Source organism: Poecilia reticulata, linkage group LG13 (assembly GCF_000633615.1).
Source record: "Poecilia reticulata strain Guanapo linkage group LG13, Guppy_female_1.0+MT, whole genome shotgun sequence".
Taxonomy (NCBI): domain Eukaryota; kingdom Metazoa; phylum Chordata; class Actinopteri; order Cyprinodontiformes; family Poeciliidae; genus Poecilia; species Poecilia reticulata.
Genome location: NC_024343.1, coordinates 4,254,936 through 4,278,147, shown reverse-complemented (window position 1 = coordinate 4,278,147; position 23,212 = coordinate 4,254,936). Strand labels below are relative to the sequence as shown.

General features: G+C 38.1%; 1 protein-coding gene across 1 annotated transcript; it reads right to left on the bottom strand.

The window, feature by feature from the left end:
• Positions 1-1,466: 1,466 nt before the first annotated feature.
• jam3a (junctional adhesion molecule 3a) lies at positions 1,467-16,956 on the bottom strand. Its single transcript, XM_008425005.2, has 9 exons — positions 16,729-16,956; positions 8,520-8,591; positions 8,266-8,379; positions 7,932-8,084; positions 4,244-4,446; positions 2,466-2,565; positions 1,945-2,071; positions 1,805-1,856; positions 1,467-1,678 (listed from the first exon to the last, which is right to left on the bottom strand). The coding sequence occupies exons 1-9, from the start codon at positions 16,790-16,792 to the stop codon at positions 1,643-1,645; spliced, it is 921 nt and encodes a 306-aa protein (XP_008423227.1). The 5' UTR covers positions 16,793-16,956; the 3' UTR covers positions 1,467-1,642.
• Positions 16,957-23,212: the final 6,256 nt, after the last annotated feature.

The window sequence follows — 23,212 nt, the reverse complement described above, 5'->3', positions numbered from 1 at the left end:
AGACTGGCCACTGAATACGATTACCAAATTCCAATAGCTTTTGAAGTAGGAACTGGAGCGTTGTTAGATTGAGATCAGTTTCAGGCTAAGTCAACCCAGTGATACTTATAGTTGAAAGAGCCAAGGGTGAAGACCTTTCCTGCTGAATGTTTTTTTTCTGATGTTATCTTGTTTTATCACATAAAAGCTTACTTAAACACATACATTTGTGTTTGCAATTTTTTTAAAAAAAATGCAGAAAAGGAGTAATTTTATCAGCCAAAACTTTGGTTCCTAAAAAAAAAAAAATCCTTCCTCCATAAATAATTTTCGCAATAGATTCCCTCTCTGGAGCAAACACTTTTACCAAACTACGCTCTGGAGCAAACGCTTTTACCAAACTACGTTCTCTACCAGATCTAATAAATCATTCACAAAATGACACCCATTTACTTGTGCAGTTGAAATGTATTTAATAGTAACAAAATAACAACATGTAACATTAATATCAAATGAACAGCAGACGTTTCATAACAGTTCCTGAGTTGTTACACAAAAACATTTGCACACGCCTGCGTAGACATAACTTTTGTTACCGACAGACGCAAACACTGCGAAAACACACTTAGTAAATACAGTGAAATTTATTTCCGACAAACAGGGTTATTTTGATATATACAATAAGTTATGGAGTGCAATGTAATAAATCAAAAGATCAAAATAGTATGTGTATAAGTACATATTATACTGAATCACAACCGGACAATATGTCCAATACTCACATAAAAAAAAACAAAAAAAACTTGTAAAGCACAAAAAGGTCACTTATACACAGGAACAGCACTCCAAAAATCCCAACTCTAACACTTTAATGGTACATATAGACTTTGCAGCATAGTGTGGCATACAGTTTTCAAATGCATTGTTTATTTCTGTACTTGTTAACATTTGTGAATATGTTTTTATTTATTTTTATTTTTTAAAAAAGGGCTGATACAGTGTGCCTTATGAGTTGGATCTGGATCAGCCTTTAGCAATCTGCTACTTTAAGCCCGCCTATCTACAGTATATACAATGTTTGTTCGTAAGTTAAATGATTTGTAGGTAAAACAATTAAGGACGGCTTTTGATCTAATGTAAAAGAGTTTTCAAAAACAAGCTTGCTCAGTAAAAAACTTGAAACATCATATAAAAAAAGGATTATTTGAAAAAAATGGAGAGGGGTGGAGGATGTAGCTTACAGTAACCTGTGATAACACTGAGGGCCAAATATCAAATTTCACAGCTTTGAAATGCTTTCATTGTACAATACAAAAATGTTGGAAAATGAACTTGAACATGAAACGAGTGGTTTGACAACAACAACAACAACAACAACAACAACAATAATAATAATAATAATAATAATAATAATAATAATAATAATAATAATAATAATAATAATAATAATAATAATAGAAAAACTTAACAGGAAAAACAACAAAATCTGAGGTGTAAAAATATTTGGTGCCACAAATCGAATGAATACTTTGGCAAGTCAGTTGAGTTAATGTGCATCCGAGAGTAAATGTGCCATGTTACATCTTAAACTTCGTTAGCTTGCGCATCATTGTTGCTAGGTAACCTTAAAAGTGTTTGTTTCTGCTTCTCCCTGTGATTGTTGTCAAATGATGAATGAAGATTTGTGCCGAAAATGACCCTGTTGAAGAACAGAGAAAGAAGAAAAACATCAGTAAATCACACCCTGTCGTTCATTGTATTCATATTACTGTAAGTCAACTTAATGGCGCACAGATGCGGTTCGTAATTTCTGAACTTCCTCTACCTCATCTGCGTCAGCATAGTCAATCGCAGGAGCCTGTGCTGGAGTATTGTAACTGTGACAGAAAAAAACAGGGAACGAAATGAAAACGTGACACCGTCGGTGGATTTTACGCATCTTCAGAGCTGCATTGGTTTACTCACTTGTTTCCATTGTAAACACTTTTGTAACAGCACAAACGTTTTATTAAATAAATCACAAAAATCAAAGTGACAACTGCCATCAGTCCGCCACAAGACTGGAGGAAAATTCCAAGGACGTCAATGTCACCTGCAACGAGACGCAGAGCAAAATCAGATGGCGACTAAAATGGGAAACTCCAAAATGTCAACTTCTCGCCGGAAATTGAATAGACCATAGCTAAGATTTTACAGGCTGCAGAGCTACATGTAGAAATACACCGCTGAGTCAGAAACAACCCATCAGAGAATGCTGCAAGTTGATGACTTGATGCAATTCTCTGGGTTTCCTCAGATAACACACTTTTAAAACCAATTTCGATAATTAACTGAACTTTACCAGATGGCTTCATAACTGGGAACAATTCGAATGTTTGTGTGGTTAGACTGAATTGACGTTTTTTTTTTTTTTTGCAAAGTGCCTTGAGATGATGTGTTGTGAATCGGTGCTATGTTAATACGCTGAATTGACGGGAATCACTCACAGACATCCATTACTTTCGGAGAACACTGAGCGTTTCCAGCGTCGTTCTTCGCCTGGCAGTAGTACTCGCCTGCGTCCTCTTTCCTCACACGTCGGAATTTCTGTGGGGATCGTTTTGAAAACCTTCTTAGTATCTCATTCACAAAGCAAAAAGCAATAATGCGAAGAAGGTGGTTATCTAAATATGATCTTCTGCAACCAGCACAACAGCAGGCACTAGGCCACAGCAAGAATAAAGCTAAAAAGTTTCCCCAAAGCAAACTCTGTGGAAGTCCGGTTAATAATAGATCAATGATGGCATTTCTTTTTGGAGCTTTTTATGCGTTTTGGCCGTTCATCCGCACAGAAACTCAGTTTAATAACAGCAAAAACTACTAGTGACCAGAGTAGACATTCCAGGAAACTCTGTATTTGTGTTTACGTGTGTACATAAGAAAACTGAGATATGGGGTCCTCTGCATTACATTACAATCTGCAACAAATAACACGACAATATATCGACATGGTCTTGTGTTTTATCAATTTCATATTCTAAAAAGCTATTTAAAACTAGTTCAACCTATACGTCGTCTGTCCACATAAATGACCCTCCTCACATCATGTTTAATTCCTAACAGGAAGTCGTGGTGGTTTTGAAACAATCTTATTGGTTGTCAGAGATTTTAGCTTTGCACTACGCTACCCCCTATGGGTTTGGCAGGTTTTCAATGACGTTCAAGGACGAATTTGTGCGAGTTTATGTGGATGAAAGATTTCCTGAAACCGATACCGAGTGTACCACTTTATTTTTTTTAAACAACGTGGTGGAGATGTTCTTTTCTATTTTTTTTTTTGTAGGATCTGGTTACGCGTGTACAAGATCTTGGAGTTTATCTTTTTCTGTCACTAACATGATGGTAAAGACAGAGATGAGACTGAGTCACATAAACCACTCACTTTCGAGACACGCTCACCGTGTGATCAACAAGCAAATCGTGAGAAAAGCTTAATTAATAGTCGTTCTTGGTTTTTAGAAATCAACTAACTTCTAATGACCATTCTTTGTTTCAGAAGATATGCAAGATCTTGATTTTTGAAGTTTAGTAAATCAAACACTAAAAACACAAATCATTTTCTATACTTATCCAGACTTGAAACATTAATAAAAAAATAAACTGCACTTAATAAATACAGTTAGCTTTTCTCCTAAATTTAATTATGTCAAGTTGGCAGCACAATTTGTAGTGAAATTCTCTTTTTGCAGGAGCCTTGTGAAGTACATAAATATTCAAACTGTGATCCTCAGTGGGTGAGGTTGGATGTGCAACACAAGTGCTATAATTCAGCTAAAGCTGATTGTATAAAAAAAAAATTCTAAATTCGGTTGACAACATTTAAAATGTTGTTAAAGATGTGACTCATAATTTTCATCTGTTTATAGATAGGTTTATTTTAATTTCTTTTTTAGTAAATTATAAAGATGGCCGATCGAATGCACCATTCTCCTCCTTTCATATGACAGCTAAGCTTTCTCAGAGGATATCTTTGCACAGAGGGATTAATCCTGCAATTAGTCATTCAATGGTTAAGGTTTTATTCAGATTAAGCTGTTTATGTTACATAAGCTGTAGCAAACTACGTTTAAGACTAAAGATTTCCACTGAAATAGATTTCAAAAAGAAACTCAGCTACTATAGAACTAAAACAATTCTACAAAGAATGAGTTTTTGTTGTTTTTACTGCCTACATTAAATTAATTAAGAAATAGTGGATTTTTACAATGCTTTTGTGTCTTCGTACCAAGCTTCCAGTGTCCGGGTTGATAATGTAGGAGAAGTTGACGAATCTCTGGCTGGTTTTTGGATCTTGAGGAAGCTCCTCGTTGTTGTGGAACCAGCGGTACTGAGAGGCCGGGAAGCCCTCGTTCTCCAAACATCGCAGCTCCGTTGACGTTCCCACGGTGACGGACTCCGGCACGCTGCACCGCGGCACAACGGGTTTCACTGCACACAAGCAAAATAAATAAATAAATAAATTCCCCTCAGTACAACGGCTTTGGACTTTTCTATTATCTTTAGCTTTTTAAACTCATCACATGGTGAAAATAAATGTGTCATGTGACAACTGAAGCCTGTAATCTGATAACAGAAGAAAAGTGATTTCACCAGAGATGCACAGCTAAGAGTTTTTTTTTTTTTTGGCAGATTTCCAAGCTGAGGTTTTTTTAAAGCTCTCCAATTTTGTCTGATTCCAACTTCTATTTGCTTTAACATAAGAAGGTATCAAACCATTTCTAAAATATTTTTCCAAGCATTAAGCAGAAGCAACATCTCGCCACGTGTGAAAGAACAGATGCTGCAAAACTGTTTTCTATCAGCATGTTGAGTGCAGCAAGTATTGCAAAAATGACAATTAGTTAACTAATTTAGAGATCTCCAAAAGGCTGCTAACATTTCCAAGTCTAGCATAACTTCATGCAAGATGGCGCTAGAAAGGACAATACAGAGCAACTTTCCTGGAATATGTTTAACCTTCTGTTATATGCCGAAAGTCTCACTCTCTCTCACCTTCTCGCAGCCTGAATGAACCACAGCTTCGTCTCGACACACTTTCTAGAAAATACAGCTTCCTCTTAAATAGCTTCTTATGTCATCCTCACTCAGGATTTCACCAACTGAAGTTTAAGACTTTTTAAGACCATTATTAATAAAATTTAAGACTTTTATCATGACTGAAATGTATAAAAGAAAGTTGCATATCTATATTTATGTGTGTATAATAATGGTATTCCTTGTGAGATTATAGATATTGTCATGTTCTAATATTAGTTGAAGAGATTATTTACAGTCCTTTAAATCTTTTTTCCCCATTTGTTATCATAGATGAATCTGCGTCTCTCAATTTTTGTTTTGGTTACATCTCCCTCCTCATTACCAGCTGTATGTCTTTCCGTAAAAACAACTTTGTTGAAATAAAATTCTTCAGACTGGTGCTTGACCACCATGTTTAAAGCCCACCAACCCTCTGGCTTTGGAGTTTGTGTCGATCTTAGATCAGTGCTTGCAGTAGCATTGGTGACTGTTTTTTGTGAAGTTTTAGCAGCAGACCTAAATGTGACATTTCTGTTTGTGACTCTTGGCAGCAGTTTTGTGCTTTTCACACTGCATGATAGATGCAAAAAAAGCTAGCTAGTCAGCTAGCAAGGGTATGTTAGCAGCTACTTACTGTTAGCCTCAACCGCTTCGAGTCACAGAACGAAATGAAGATGTCTGTGCTTGGCTTAAACTTTTGCACAACACAAAAATCACAATGTAGGAAATATAAAATTAAATAGTCCTGCCATCACAAAATTTAAGACCAGTGATTAGCATATTTAAGGCCAACATACATAATTTTAAATTAATTTTAAAAACTTTAATACTTTAATTTGAAATACCATAATCTAAGAGTTTTTAACACTTTTTATGGATGTATGGACACTGTGACTTATACTGTAAATAGGTTTGAGCCTTCCTTCCTCAGTGTCTGACGTGAAAAATGTTGCTGTCACAGCGACTTGGTAGCACTTAGGGTGATTGACTTCTGAGACAGGATGTCACCGGTCAGAACCTTTACAGCTAAAAACCGATGAATTCAAGTCACCTACTGATTTCTAGATATTTTACGTTCTCATTGGGGTTTCATGTAGAAAATGAATTAAAACTCTAACAGGACGGCCATATCACCAAAATAATGATTAGGTGTGCTAATTGACTGAACTGATTTGAACCGGGTAGCTGATAAGACTACACATGTGTACGCAGTCATGAAGCTTTGGCGCAAATTCAATCTGGGAGACTCTTTAGCCTCACCTGCCTCATCAATCAGAGCCTCCCTCTCTTCACCCTGGACCTATCAGCGTTGGATCAAGCCTCGCTTCGGCCAATCATCGTTCGAGCTCCAGTTGAAAAGGACCTCCTGGCCACTGCCTCCTCCGCTTACCAGCTGCGAACAACCCACCTCTGCCCCATCTCCACCTTCTGCTCCTGGGTCTCAGGCCACATCCTTCTTCGACCGCCGCCACCAGTACAGGCCCGGGGGGGATTACATTCCTATGCAGCATCAGGAATGTTTATTGAGCTTATCGAAGTTCCATCTCGACATCCCCGGCCGGGGCCTGAACGCCAAAGGACTCTAATGTTTATTTGTCATTAAACTTTCTTTAATTGCTTTCTTTCTCTGTCTGAGTCTCTCCAGATTGAATTTGATTTGTGTATGCCACAAACAGCAAAGACTGCTGACTCTCCTTCTTTTAGTTGTCTCTGTGCATGTCAGAGTGTACTCAGGGGCTTATGTCTAAATATAAAGTTGAAATTGCTAGCCTGTGATGCTGGGTAAAACATTGCTACTGTTAAGGAATGCAAAGTTTCACAGTGACAATGACAAAACTAGTCAGAGAGCCTTCACATGGCAGCCAGTGGGTTCCACATTGTTAGTATTTACTTTTGTAACATTACAAATTCAAAAATAGCTGAAATTAACTCCATAAGCTACACTAAACATGTGTTTATTTCTGTGTAAATTAAGGCAGATATGTTGTAATTTTCCTCTGATGATCATGTCAGACAAAGAAAAAAAAACACGCTAAAGAAAGTAGGGCTGTAGCGATACACTAATCTCACAATACAATATGATACGCGATATTCTGTTCATGATGCCATATATATATATCACAATATTCAGCAAACTATATGATTCGATACATTTTTAAGATTTTCTGAAAGATTTTAGAGGGACAGAGTGATTGTGGTGACATTTTGTGGCTGTTCCATAGACTTGGATTAAATTAATTGAACTGATGGTGTAACATTGATGTAATAAATGTTGTTTTTGTTATACATTTGTTATTTGTTTGCTTTGTTTAAATGTTAATTGCGTGGCTTTTTGTATTTGGTTATGCAAAAAAGGACCCTTTTTTGTCGAATTCACTTATATTAGGTAATGTAATTTATCTATTTCATTTGATTATGTAATTAATTGTAACTGGTTGTTTCATTAAATGTCATTTTTAATGTACATGTGCAACTGGGTAAAAAATGTCCTGTGATAGCTGTCACTTAATTCACGTGGATTTGACATAAAACTCAAAGTAGGATTTAATGTATCGATATGTGCGTATGAAAAATTGATACTTAGGAAAAGAAATATTGATAAATATCGTAAAATTACACAGCCATAAAAGAAATTATTGCAGAACTCAGTACCAGTAGTCCATTAGCTCATCCTGCAAGCACCTCTCAATGCAGTATATGGTTGTCTAGCAATTTCACATGAGTGCACATCATATTTTAGGGACAAAGGGACATTGATCTTCTAGTCAGATGTGGAAGTGCTTACTTGAAACAAGAGAAACTGATTCTTAGCATAACTTTGCGGTACTTTGTTCTTAAAATATGTTTAACATAGTGCATCTCAATCACTGAATCAGAACCACATTTTCTCCCTGTACCTCGAACTGCGAGACTAATAAGAATCTCATCAAAGTCCCTCTGATCTTCGATGGCGGCCACTTCGCAGCGGTACTCGGCGGTGTCGGCCCGAGAGGTGTTGAAGATCAGAATGTTGGCTGGCTCTCTGAGCTGGGCTCTGTTCTCCAGGTCCCCTTTTCAGAAGAGAGAAGAAAACACTTTACAGTTCCTCATTCAAACACACAGTGCGACTTCACGCTTCAGAAACAGAGCTCTCCAAAGGGCCCATTCATTTGCGCCGAGTTCCGAGGCGTCGCTTTGAAACGCTCCAGAGTTTCTCCCTCCCCCAAGAGACACGCACTCCGAGAGGTTCACCTGAGATCTTGTTCTGGAAGTACACGTAACTGGGAACGCCATTTTTGATCTTCTTCCACTCTATCCTGGGGTTGTTTGTTGAGATAGACTCTATTAAACAGGTCAGTTCAATGGCTGTGGAAAGAAAGCAAAAACATGTGAGAGAAAAGAGGGGCAGGGGGTGGGGGGGGGAAGAGTGAGAGACTGAGAGCCCGGGTCAGGGAAATAAAAGGTACTTTGGATAAAAAGGTTAGATTTATTCTCCTGCAACTTACGCTCAAACTCATTTGCCCAAACAATCTTGTCTGTGGTTCGAAGGATTACCCCAAGCGATGATGGAATGTGGCCTGTGGGGACAAAAGCAAAACCAAAAAAATAAATAAAATAAACAACTTACTAAATGCTGAGTAACCCTCAGAGCAAAAAAAAAATGAAGCATTTTCATCAGGAGACATTATTAATCAGGCACGTTGCCTAATAACCAGCAGATTAGACAGATAAATCAGGAGAGCGTGCGAGCCTTGGGATCTGATTCAGTGTGAAAACGTCTCATTAATTACTTCCTATTTATATATTTAAGAGGACTAATGCCTCAGGCTAAAACAGTTGAGTTCTACTACTTAATGAACACGCGGACCACACAGGAAAAGGCTTTTGGAATCAACTTGTAGCAGAAATATTCTCACTTTATATCTCTGTTGATTGCTCAATCACATATAATAAAGTAATTATTTGAAAGTGGATTAACTGTATGGTAAGTGAAAACTAAATAATCAACGATTATCACAAAGCAAATACAAATGTTTTGACGGTTAGCCAGGATTTAAATGTCTCTGCTCAACTCAGATTCAGGAGAACGCAGCAACATAAGAGTGTACTTCTCAAGCACGTCTTGTTTTAAAAGGAGACTACAGTCCTGCAGTTCAGCGCTGACAACAAAGTGGCAGAGCTTTCTTTCAGTTTTATTTATTTATAAGATGAGATGCACAGGGAAATCGGCTGGTAACTGGCGTCATCCGATTTTTACCTTAATGGCTTTAAAAAATTATTTTAAAATAAACTATTGGTCAATCCTCCATATCTAATAATTACAACAACCTCATTCACTGAATTTTCAGTGTTAGTTTCAGTAATACTCTCCGACACCAGACAAATGTCTGGATGACAAAATGTCCACGATGAAAACCTGGATTTGAACAACAATGAGTCACTCGTTAGTACACATTTACAACAAACATATCAAAAAAAAAAACTAACTGCAGGATTCTTTTCTTTATAACCCTCAGAAATAAAAACATTATTAAGTCAAAATCAGAAGTCAAGAAAAATTGGAAGCTAACCGAATCAGCGCTTACCAAAAGATGTTCAGTAAACATTTTCTTGAGTAAAGTAGGCACGTGTTTGCTTTTGAACCATAATTAATCTACCATCTAGATTTCCCTCTGGTACAAACAAAACACATGATATGAACTTAATTTTAGGTTCACTGATTGCATCAACTGCTCAGAGCAATTCGTGTTATTTCTTAAATGTCAGACCGTGAAAGGAAGTGGCATAATTCACAAGTTCCATCGAAAACGGACCAGAAAAAACCCCACCAAAAACAAAAAGCCAGTATAATTGGTAAATAACTGAATTTGAGAGTAAGGGGCGGGGTACAACAAGACAATAAATTAAGAAAATCTTCAAATCGTTAATCGGCGTGTCTGTGTTTAGTCACTGGTACCCTGTATTCAACCTTTTTTTGTTGCTTAGGCCACATCTAAATGCAGTAATTGCTTGGTAGACATGCAAATAATGGCTCCCACGCTGAGTAATGAAAGCGTTCCTGCTCGCGGTAGGGGAAGAGCAACTGGGATTGTAAATGAGGGCAGGAATAAGACAATAATAATCAGCCGAGCAAATCCTGAATACAACGAGACGTGCCTGTTCGCCTGAGGCACTGCGAATTCAGAGGTATTTATTCAACACATTCTTGTTAGCAGATGAGTGACCCTGAGACGTTGCTGCGTGGTACAACAAAAGGGGGGAGGAAAGACTGTTGCTTAATCAGAAAAACGAAGAAGAAACGCGAGGTCCCGCCAAAGTATCCGGTCATGTAAACACAGCCGAGGACACTGATGAGATTTGACTCCCGGGTTTCTGCTTCAGTCTCTGATGCTGACTTTCCCACTCTGTACATCAGGATCTATTTTTACTGCAGCTGTGACTGGACATCCTGTGAAACACGAGGAGACTCCGTTCAACAAACGCGTCCCCCGCATATCCTTGTACAGTCTTTGAGGAGCGATTATGCTGCTCCTTCTGCAGCAGCAAGGGGTCGGCCACCTTTACAAGCCAAAAAGTGTCATTTTGCTCTCACTTCTGCTGTATGAAATTTGCCCTGACTTGCAAAATCCGCATGGTCCTCAAGAAAAAAAGTTGTCAAGTTTTATATTAAATGAATGCAACATCCCTTATTCTGCAATGTTTTTTAGAATTATCGTGGCCTAAAATGACTGATTTTGCGGCACCTTTTTCAACATGATTTTACAAAAAGTTGAAATTGCCCAAAAAACACAGAATTTTAATAGTAAACATCCATCCATCCATTTTCTTTCACCCTTGTCCCTCAGTGGGGTCGGGAGGGTTGCTGGTGCCCATCTCCAGCTAACGTTCCGGGCAAGAGGCGGGGTACACCCTGGACAGGTCGCCAGTCTGTCGCAGGGCAACACAGAGACACACAACCATGCACACACACTCTCACACCTAGGGACAATTTAGAGAGGCTAATTAACCTGACAGTCATGTTTTTGGACTGTGGGAGGAAACCTGGAGTACCTGGAGAAAACCCACGCATGCACAGGGAGAACATGCAAACTCCATGCAGAAAGACCCCAGGCTGGGAATCGAACCCAGAACCTTCTTGCTGCAAGGCAACAGCTCTACCAACTGTGCCACTGTGCAGCTAATAATAGTTAACATTTGAAGTGCAAATAATATTTTCATCTTCTTGAAATAAAACCCGTAATACAAATAAAATCATGTCCTGAGGAGTTGTCAAAGTGCAAAAGAGCAATTTCATATGTGGCCATTCAAGTTAGTATGAACTGTTTACACCGCATAAGCAAATCTTACAGAACATGAAAAAAAAAATAAAAAATTAAAAATAGGCAAATGTCACTGTTTAGCGTTTGCTTTCATCTTGCAGATTCGACTCTCAAGAAAAGCTGTGAAACAGGAAGTTAAATTAGTAGTAGGCCTAAAGGGGATTGGTCAAAACTCAGCCGAGTTGCAGTGATTCAGTCAGAAACGAAGGGAATACAAGAAACGTTAAGGTAAATGGTCAGATACAAGTGAAAATTCCAAGTGTGTGTAAAATTTTCAAGTGATTAGTATGTTTTCATTAGTAGCTGTGGTCGCAACTTCCTGGAGGCCCTGATATTTATGGAGTAAATAGAAATATCATGTAGTCTGTGACTTAACGAAGACACATTCCTATGTTAGTATCATTTAGCTGAGGTGGTTCTTTGCCAATGCTGTATTGTAACACGGGAAAATGGCTAAGCTTACATCTTATATTACCTTTTTATCTAAAACACTGTTCATTTCTTCATCACATTTGGTCAATGTTTGTTTATTGTTTTCGGTTGTTGTTGTTTTTTACTTTGGGTATTTGAAATATCTTCCAGTTTCAGGGTTAAGTGTTCTTTACAAAATGAAAGTTTATTAGTCTTTGAGAGAGAAAACTCACATTATTATGCAACTATCAATATGCTAGTTGAAAACGATTTCAAAACAACAATATTATCATTTATCGCAATAATTACTGGAACAAAATACCGTCCAGCGAACTACACATTTTTCTGATTTTTATTTGGACAGTGCTTTGTAAATTATGGATATGTTTTATTTTTACTTCAAAATTATGCTTAACCCTTTCATGCATGAATTATGATCCTTTGTGTCAGGATTTTTTTCCAATTTTTTTTTTTACATTTTCTTAAGGCATAAAAAAAAGGTAGGAAAAATTTTTTAGGTGATCAATTGTAATTTTCTCTAAATACAAAGTTGTTATTTGAAAAATACATCAGTAGTATTGTTCTTTAGGGGTTATCTGATGTCACAATATTTTTTTTACTTGCAAGAGTCGTCTACGGTAGAATGAGCGTCCGGGTCGGTTGGCATGCTTTTTTGGCTGTCGGCCATATTGGATTAACAAAAATAATTTCTTGCATTTGCAGCTGATGGCCAGCAGTTGATAGTGTATTTTATGATGCGTTAGTGTCCACTTCAGTGGTCTGTGTGCATTTATAACAAAAAAAATCCAGAAGAAGCACAAGAAAATGTCTTTTAGATAGCTGTCCACTGTAGTGATCGCTATGCATGAAAGGGTTAAAAAGGAAGTGAAGTTTGTGATTATATAGTGAGAAAAAATAATAAAAGAGGTCACAAACTGTTTCAGGACATTTAACCAGATGAGAAAGAAAGCAAAACCTGGAGGCTTTCCCAGTCGCACGGGTTGCGATGTGTGTAATGAGTTGCTCCAAGTTAACAGACATATTGTGGTGTACAGATTTGAAGGGAACATCTGTTTTGATAAGTACATTAAACAAAAGGTCACTGCCCTCATGTCCACTTAGCGGAAAAAGGCCCAGTTCTCAGACTTTCTTAATTGGATTTCACAATAACTGGATTTGTGGCTGCGGGTTAAATTGGGCCACAATGTATAAAGAAGTGGACCACTTCCATAAAATTAACACTTTGTAGAGTTTTTTTTTCAGGCTGTGGGAACAACTGAGTGCACTCAATTAACCGGACAATGTGCAGCTAATTATTAATGCCAGATTATAATAAAGGCATCTAAACAGACATGCTTTGTCCCCCGGTGACACGATCGGGGCTGAAGAGACGACAACGGCGTTTCTGGTTTGTTAAAATAATCTCGCTGGNGGGGGGGAGAAGAAGGCGAATGCAGGGCCTTATTTTAATCCCTCGCTTATTGTGAGGCGCAAACGAAATGGGTTCTATAGCCTGTTCGGAGGCAACCCCGCTTTTAAATAGCCAAATTCTGAAATCCTCTTATGAAAACCCGACAGAGCCCGTCCCCATCCGCGCAACCGAAGTTGTTGATCCTCTGCCTCTATAAAAAGCCTATTCCCAGACATTCCAGTGCTGTCGCTGCAAATATGCTGAAAAGGCCGAGGCTGGAAGCCAGGACCATTGGGATTCACAGGACAGAGTGTGTAATAAAAAAAATAAAAAAATAAAAAAATTCCTTCCAGTAGATTACACAGAGGCAGCCGAGTTGTTATTTAGTACTGGAGGGACTGGTATGATAGGGGCAGATGAACTGTGCTTCGCCCTTGTCTTGGTCTTCTTAAATCACCGGAGACGACAAGTATGATGACACTGGCTGAGGAAAAACCCAGAAACGGAGCCGCAGTTTTCTCCACCTCTAGCAGCTCCACAGTCCTCGGGAGACACGAAGACCAACTGATGAACGTACTAAGTTTTGATGTGAAATGATCCAAGATGCAAAACATGACAAAGTTTTTACTCAATTGAATTGATTTGATGGAGTGGTTCTCACCTCTTTTCCTCTGGGAATCATGAATTAATATGAGTTACAGCAACATTTAATTTCCCTATGGGATTAATAAGGTACTTTCTGAATTTTAATTTTAGGGGGTTTTCCTGCCACCACACGCCTGACTTGAATTAATGGGTTTTTGATGCAAAGGATTTATCGTTTTTGTCTTTCTACCAGAAACGGAGATGACAAAAATTCTTCAGTCAGGTGTTTTGGCCTCAACTTGCCCCTTATTTGCAGAGATTTCATAATTAATTTCATTAGTTTTTTTTCTGCTGTTTTGCTTACCGTGTTTCCCCGAAAGTAAGATTGTCTTACTTTCTTTTTATCCCCAAAAGCCCCACTATGTCTTACTTTCGGGGTATGTCTTATATTGGAAAAAATTGTCGAATTTTTTGTTTTAACCATAAAATTAACATTTATCAACAACCTGAACAGTATTGTATTACCGTATTTTAAGCAGGAGGCGGCAGTGACAAGTGCAGGGGACGGCGCGGTGACGTATGGAGAGGGGTACGGTGCGGACGTGGGCAGGAGGCGGCGCACAGCTAGATGAGAGGGAGGCGGCAATACCCCTGTGTTTCCCCGAAAGTATGTCTTACTTTCGGGGTACGGCTTATAGTAGCCGACCCCCCTGAAACCCTCGATACATCTTACAATCGGGGGTGTCTTACTATCGGGGAAACACGGTATTAATTTTGGATATTTAAAATGTCTTCCACTTCCAGTGTTAAATATTCATTAGAATTTAAAGTTTATTGATCTTTGAGAAAGTATTCTTGCATTATTATGCCATTACATTACTTTAAAATTGTATCAAAGCAACAATATCGTGATAACTTCTGGGACAATTTATTGTCTAGCAAAATCTGTTATCGTGACAGGCCTGGCTTAAAACTGTCCATGTTGTCTGGGTTGTTCAATGAGAGCATCTGTAAGTGTGAAAATATGATTAAATGTCGTTACTGCGTTTAGTTTTCTGTTACCGATCACACTTCTTTATAAGACTGGTGTCCCAAATAAACGTATTAACATGAATATGGTTTTTTCGAGAGGAGTATTTGTGTTTGTGGGGCTGTGAATGCTCTCTCATGCAGTCACAGCCATACAATTACCTGAATAAAGAAGTAATAGACTATATCTGCTTGTCTTCACTAAAATGTGATTTAAAAGAAAAAAAAACAGATTATTTCGAAGTTGGGCAAACTGAACCACACGTCTTCATTAAAAAATTAGAACAAAACGAGAGCAGAAGCCTCACTTAGGTTCATTTAACCAAAAGAATCCAGCTTTATGTGCCACCGCTGCGCCTCAAGGATGAATTAAACAATGCTCCGTCTTCTCCTTATTCATTATTCAGAGTCTTGGAAAACTTGAGGTTAGACAGTTGTATACTGTCAACTCCGGTCTGAAAGCGTGCATTTTCATCATTTTCATCATTTCTCCTGCTGGTTTTGAACTGTACTCCCCCCTCCAACATCCATCACAGGTCACTCCCGGGCGTTGACATTGGTGTACAATATTGATCTGTGGCAGATATTCGGTTGAGAAAGTCGACTCTTTGTCAGGAGATTTCTACTGATGCTAAAATGGATACAAGCGCCCCGCCTTCATCATTTTGCTCCTGCGAAAGAATTCCCATCTTATTGAACACGCTGTTATGATTAGAGATGCACATTTTAAGAGTTTTCCTTGCAAATTTCTAGTTTCTTTTACGGGCTGATCTGCTAATTTCATTTTTTTTTCCCCAAAGAAAAATAACCAATGATGGAGAAACAAAAATAGCTTCGGGTTATCAGTGGTTTTGAATCCGTTGTAATGATGTTGTATGAAGGAATTACAATAAAATCTCCATTTATCCTTCAAATCATATGTCTCTTAGTTTTACCTTTATTTATTTATTCATTTATATATTTATTTTTACTAAATCAGCATTTATAGACTGAAAATGTTGTAAGTTCTTTGTTTGGATGAATTTAATAGATTTTTTTTTTATTTGGCCTGCTCATCAAAGTCTATCATGTTGTCCAGTTTTATCCAGACATAAAACTATATAGTACAGTTACACACTCAATGGGTTAATATGTTAACACTCACTGTACTCCAAAATCCATCACATGAGCAAAATAAATAGATTTGGGCCAAAACCTAATTTCCTGCCAAATTGGAGACGCACAAACTCTTCAGCTTGTGGAGAGGAAAGAAAGTAAAACACATCATCCTGTTTTCAGTCAACTATATTCTCACTTACTGAAAAAATAACTTTACAAATTGTAAATGTCTACAGAGAATAAACGAAGCCCCGTGAGTTGAGCTCTTTGTTTTATTTTTATTTTTTGTTTTGTTTTTTTAGCTCAGAGTATTTTAGATGCATGCATGCAGAACATTTCTGTATGCTGTCTAGCAGGCCTGGGATTTCAAATACCCACAGGTCACCACCATGTGGCTGTCCTATTGCTTCAAACCAAACATTTGTTCTTATTCTGGAAATTTCCTCAGAGACATCTGCTAAGAAAAGCAAACACAGATGCTCCCATGTTTCTACAGTAAAAAAAAAAAAAAGATAAAGAAAAATAGTTAAGTTTGTCTCTTTTCTCAATGCTGTACCATTAACAAAAGGCTGAATAATGTTTTTTTTTTGTTGTTGTTGTTGCTTATGTGCGTTTAAACCCCATTTTTGGTCTTAATTCAAAAGCTGGTTTTAGCAATAAAATATCCTAAAAGCTATAGAGCACCACACAAACAGAAACCATCTGAGCTCAGCTGACATTCCCCAGCCTGTCCACATCAAGCTAGCCTTCTGGTTAGCGGGCAGAGAGCTCCGACCTACAGCTCTCGTTCTACTAACGGGACCCAAACCTCACTAAGTACGCCTTCATGAGAGCTTACAGGGAAGGGGACGAGCAACTCACCTAGGCTGGTGTACAGAACAATGCAGGCGACGAGTCTCGCCATCGCCATCTTGCAGCGTTTCATTCAGGGACCGCCGTACAGCTGCACACACTCAGCACCTCTGAGAGGTATGAGGATGGGCTCCGAACTGACTGGTGGATGTTGCCATCGACGAGTTTCCATAGCTACAAGCGTGGACCGTGTGTATGTGTGAGTGGTGCCCTGAGCGTTGTCTGACAGGCGGTAGGCGGAGTCAAACAATGCCTTCTCTCTCTCTCTCTCTCTCTCTCTCTCTCTCTCTCTCTCTCTCTCTCTCTCTCTCTCTCTCTCTCTCTCTCTCACACACACACACAAAGCACTCTGAGCACATGTCGTGGGAAAGGGGTGACCCGCACCCTCTAGTGGTTACGTGAAAAAAAAAATTTAAACAGCTGACTGCTTTTTATTTATTTTTATTTTTTTACATTATTTACATTCACTGTTATTGATTTATGCATTTAAACGTCCTCACAAGACATACTGGTCCGTACTATAAAAACAGAATGCAGAGGGAATATAAGGTAAAAGGTCATAAAGGACAAGTGGTTGATGCAGAGTCACCACGGATAAGTTTTGTTTGTTTTTTCTAATGTGATGATCGTTTTAAAAAAATTTTCATAAATTGGCAAATGTAACATTAAGCACTAGTATTTAATAACCATGTTTCATTTCTGTGAAATTATCAAAGCTATTCTAGACAGAAAAACAAAGGAAGTGTAAATTTCTGCCAAAAAAAAACCCCTCAGAAATCTTCTAGAAGACATTTATGAGTTTCAAAAGTTGAAAGGTTTCGGCAATTGGAAATTTTCTGAGTTTTAAAAGTGCAAACACTTTCTACTCACTGGCATAAGTAAACAGCATTTTAGAAAAAAATAACCCATCATATGCAGACAGTGAAAGATGGTGGTAGTAGTATGATGGTCTGGGGCTGCTTTGTTTGCTGCCCTCAAGGAAAACTAAATATCCTCAGGGAAAAAGTTTTAAAAGTCACATAAAGACAAAGACTGAGCTGTTTTCCACACAAACTATCACATGATTGGGTTCGACTTTTAATCCAAGGACAAAAATATAAGCTGATCAACTGTGTTTATTATGATAGTAAAAAAAGAAGAAAAGAAAAGAAAAAAAACCTTGAAAAGTTTGACTCTAAAATATTAGTGTCTGTAAAGCCGTACCAAGGATTTCTTGTATCAATTAGCATGATTAAGAAAACACTACAAGGGCATCAGAGCTGAAGAGGCACTGACTACGGTACATGATGATGCAAGTGTGCTTTCTAATGTCAACACCAGTCCTTTTTCCACCAGACCAAACATTCCCAAACTGGAGCATGCATGAGTCACAGATGATGCTAAAATAAATAAATAACAATATATATATTTTCTTTTAAAAAGGACCTAAGATATATATTTTTAAATATTTGCATCCGCTACGAGAGGAATTAAATTACAGATAAGGTTGTCTCTTTAACAGGATAATTTTTCATTTTTATTTTACTGAACTCCTAGCAAATTCCACCAACACACAGCAGGGGGCAGTATAAAACCAGAAATGATTTTATGAGCTAATTAAAACCCTGATTTGAATTTATGTTTACATTCTGAATTTATTTAAGTTACGAAACTTCCCCTTTAAACAACCTGGCTAAATCAACATGTCCTTGTTGTGAGAAACCTTACTGCATCGGTTATTTTTTATCTCAGAGTGGCAGCCTAAAACAGCTGTTTTGATTATTTTGGGGAGGGAAAATTGATGTTCCCTCCCCAATTGATGAAAATTGATGATCAAAAAAATATTGAAGAAATAGACTGACCATATAGAGAATAATTTAGAGAGCCCAATTGAGTCAAGTGTTATGCAAATGTTTTCATAAAGCCTTTTCAATGCAATCTTTACACACTGAATAAATTTTATGAAGATGCTATATTTGTATATATATATATATATATATATATATCTGTAAATTATCACTCACCTCACCTATTTCCTCTCACAGCCTTTATTTGACCTCACTAGCCAGATCTAATACCAGTTGTGGTTGATTTAAGGTGCTGAATATGCGCAGGATATTAAAGAGTATTAGCTGGCACCTTTATTGAAAACCCTAAATTGAAAGTGCAAATTTATTTTAAAGTGAAGTAGATAAGGAAAAATGCCACCTGTGCAGACTGTATAAGCCGAAACAATTTATCATCCTTAGTCTTTCCTGATTTTTTATATTTGATTTTATGTCACATGCAGCACTGTGAGAAAGTTAGGCCAGAATTTGTGCAGATATCCGATGTTCCTGATTTTTTTTCCTTGCCCTTTGAAAGTTGCAGATCATCCATGAAATATTCAACAACATTCTAAGCAAGCACACAACAAAAGCAGCATTGAAATTATCATTTCAACGATTACTGAAAAAAGCAAATGGACTAAGCTCCTCCTCAGAGTTGCAGTTTCCAAGTTTCTGCATTACAGAGCAGCACCTTCCCTGCTACTCCCCCCACTCAGCTCCTTCAGACTAGCAAGCCACAGTTAGTAAACACCTGGTGGATCTACACATCTGCTGAGCTCATTACACAACTTACTTCTCAGTGCAGCATTGATTAAAATGTTGTTAAAGGGATAATACAGGAGCACTGTCCTGATGACTTCCTGAACGCGGAGTGTTGGAGAGACAGTGGCACAATTTCAAGCCAAATTTGATATAGACAGCATTTTTATAAGAACTGAAGGTAACGTAGCTACTTGATGATGCTATAAAATGGCTCTATGTGGCTGTAAAACACACAATACTGCCGCTTTAACATTTAAAATTTGCAGCCTTGTATTTAAACGCATAGACCCTCCTACTCCTCAGAATAACTGACAGACACAAAATGTCATTACTTTTTCTATAATTGGCTTAAATATGATTCTGAACCAGTATTTAGATGACAAGGTGTTTTCAGGTTGCTATAGTCCAAATATTTTTACACAGGTTGAACATACAAAGACATATAAAGTTTAATATGTACTATTTGGGTGTATTCAGGTCATATTTAAGAGTATCTTTAATGGATATGCATATCTCCAACAGCCCGTCTGTAAGACGGAAAAAAAAAAAGCTCATATGAGATTCCCATAAAGCCCCCAGCCCCCCTCCTTGCAGCTATTATTAGCAACACCCATGAAGCGAGACGTCTTCTCCTTGCAACACTTTCTGCCCCCCATTGTTCTTCCACAGACTCCCTGATATAAGCACCAACTATTGAAGCATGAACCTAGAATAAAAAAAAAAACAAAAAACAAAAAAACTGTGGAGAATCCTTCACTTGTGCCGCCTTTAATTTTTACCCTGCGAGTCCCTCCTTGCGGCTGACACACATTTGGCTTCAGCTTTAGAAAGCTGCAGGGCTCCTCAGAGCGGGAGAGGGACTCAAAGCAGCAGCAGCTCACGGTTCAGATAAGGAGGCGGCTCAAATTCCCAGACCTGACTGTCAGATGGAGGAGGCTAATGAACGAACAAAGCAGGGGAGGTTATAGAGTTTCTCCCTCCGTGGACGGCCCGCCTGTGTGTAGGATGCTGTAGCTTTTAAACTGACACGACAGACTTCGTTTTGACTTCGTTCGTCATCAACGCCTACGTGAGGTGTGAGGCGTGTTGAACAGTTTTAAAATCTGCTGACTCTGTATCTCATATGTCTATACTAAAGGTGCGCGATATGTCATATTTTGGTATCGTTACGATGCCAAGTAAATCCAGAGTCGATACTGATACTGATACTGATACAGATACAGATACCGATACTGATACTTTCTTTATTTAAGTATGATATATCATCAAGTTTCTGAACTTTTAGTGTTTTTTTCCCACGGCGCTTTTATTTCAGTGCAGAGAAGTTGGCCAGAGGTGATGGGATGAAGCTCAATATAGAGTAATGTTACAATAAATATTTAGTGTAAAAATATGCGCACTACACTTTTCAGTCTTTTATTCAGGACAAGAAAGAAAAGCAATGAAGAATAGAATTGTGTTTGCCACTACAAAACTATGAAATCCCTACAAAAAAAACAGAAGTTTGGTTTGGTTTGAAGTGGTCCTACTTATACAAGAGGTGAAGGCGTTGAAGGGGTGTCGATGCTGTCGCAAGACACTGCAACATTCGGTTTGGGGAAAAAGTAAGCAGGAAATATATGTCATGTTTGCAAGTTACTAAACATTTAAACATGCGTGTGTTAGTAATTTAGTGTAAAGGGTCAGTGTTACATAATGTCAAACTTTTTTTGAGCCTTATTTCTTGTTATAAGGTTTTTCCCTAATCAGCATTCAGCTTTTATGCACTTAAAATTTGGAACAAACTTCCAGAAAACTGCAAAACAGTCGAAACATTGAGTTCCTTTAAATTGAGACTGTCTGGAGTTGCTTTTGAGCCATAATAAATGAAACATTGACCAACGTATATGATGTGTATTGATGGTTTTGGTGACGACACTGATCAAAATGTTTGTTACTGGTTTTTTCAATTGTTGACTGAATGGTGCTTCTTCCTATTGTATTTTTGTGTTTTTATGTAAAGCACTTTGAACTGCCTTGTTGCTGAAATACGTTACGAAGCTAAACTTCATTGATTGATTGATTTCACACATCCTTGAATCTCCCATGGCAGCCGTTCGAGGGTGCCTAAACGCTTGCTCAGACGAAGCCCCACCCATTTCCACAAAGCTCCTCCTTTAGAGCCCACCCAGCCCCCTCCAGACTAGTGGCAGCAGCAATGAGTAAACAGTAAAACGCTCCTAAGAACAGTTGTAAACGGGGAAATGAGAAGCTTTGCTGAGATCAGGTGCAGAAGGCGGAGCGTCCAAAAAAATAGGAACTCCTTAAAGAGACGCAGGCCCAATTTCAAAGCATCAAACTATGAAGTCAGGTTTCTTCTGTTTGACATGCACAGTGTTTTCTTTTACAACCGAACATAACATAGTTGCTTGATGTTGCCGACCTTTTAAAGTCTAATAACAGCAGTAGCTGCAGTTCTTTATTTGGGAACAGGCTGCTGTGATCAGTTGTTTCAATCTAAACCACAGCACAGAGGTTTCTTCTTTTTTTTTTTCCTCTCCTGATTGGATTAACTTCCTAAAACACTGACTCCAAATATGCTCTCTCCCTCTTCCTCGGCTTATAAAAAGCATTGAGTGTCCCACCCCAGCAGCAGTAACAGCTTGAACTCTCTCACACGGGCAGGATGAGAGATGTTGTCAACTCAGCTCTGCGCACAGCGAAGCTCATCATGTTTGCAGAGGCTAAATGTCGTTACGTGCCACGCAGATCAAGAGTCAATAGTTTGCAGGCGCTGCTGCCTCTGTTAGCACTGTGGTATTTATAGATTTCACAAATGAGCTAAAAGACGACGCAATGCGCAGGAGAAAAAGAATGTTTAGAGGCTCATTGATTTCAGCAAAAAAAAAAAAAAAAAACAGAAAAAAAAAGGGGATGCTTTAAGATCGGATTCTTTGCTTAATTTCCCCTCCCATGCTCGGGGATAAACTGCTCTTCGCTGTTGATAATAATAATAGCTGAGCGTGTTTTTTTTATTAAGCTGAACATTATGGAACACTAATGACGGCGGAGTGGATGCGTGACGCCATGACAATAAAAGATTTCGCATTTATTTTGACGTTTTCATTAAAACTACAAATGCAAAACAAACTTTGTGTCTCAATGAGAGGGCATGCGAACAATTGATCAATAGATGCTTAATTACTTCATAACTAAACAGCGGAGGTGATACTTGCAGACAGGCAAGTATCACTGTAGGCTAATCCATGTTTAATGCAGAACGCTTCACTTTTGGGCCTTCATCATGAACTTAATCTTTCTTTTTTTATTTATTTATTTTTACATTTTGTCTTACAAATGTAAAAAGGTGTGGATTTTATTGGGATTTTGTGCAAAAATCTCCTAGTTGATTTCACAACACAGCATGAAATATGTCTAAAAGCAAAGAGATGGAAAGATAATGTACCTGATACATAATAAAATAAAAAAGAATAAAGAGCACACACAATATCAAAGTGCTCGTCTTCGATGTTGGGTGCATATTACAGAAAAAACTGCCCCTGTGGCACAATGTTTATCATCCTACATCCTGCCATTGACACGTTCACATCAATTTGTTTTCCCTCTATACAACTTTAAGTAGTTTTTTAACGATTGTGTGGCACCAGAGGCTTTTATTCAGTAATAGCTTGACGGGAAGAAGGACAGTGGGAGAGAGGGAAGACATGCAGTGAATGGCCTGGGGTAGGAACTCCAAATCAGGGCAACTTATAGCATCCGTGTGGTAAATAAAAAAGACTGATTTGTCCTTGTTTCTTACAACGACGCTTTCTTTTGAGTAAGGAAGCAGACAAACCAGAAAGCTACTCTTTTTATCATTCATAAAAACGATCAGAAACGAACTGCAACAAGTCACAAGTGTTCTGCTGCGTAAAGCACTACTG

Coding starts and splice junctions, on each gene's coding strand:
- jam3a (XM_008425005.2), bottom strand. CDS start 16,792: ATGAAACGCTGCAAGATGGCGATGGCGAGACTCGTCGCCTGCATTGTT. Junction 8,592..16,728: donor TGTTCTGTACACCAGCCTAG/GTGAGTTGCTCG, acceptor TTGTCCCCACAG/GCCACATTCCATCATCGCTT. Junction 8,380..8,519: donor TTGGGCAAATGAGTTTGAGC/GTAAGTTGCAGG, acceptor TTCTTTCCACAG/CCATTGAACTGACCTGTTTA.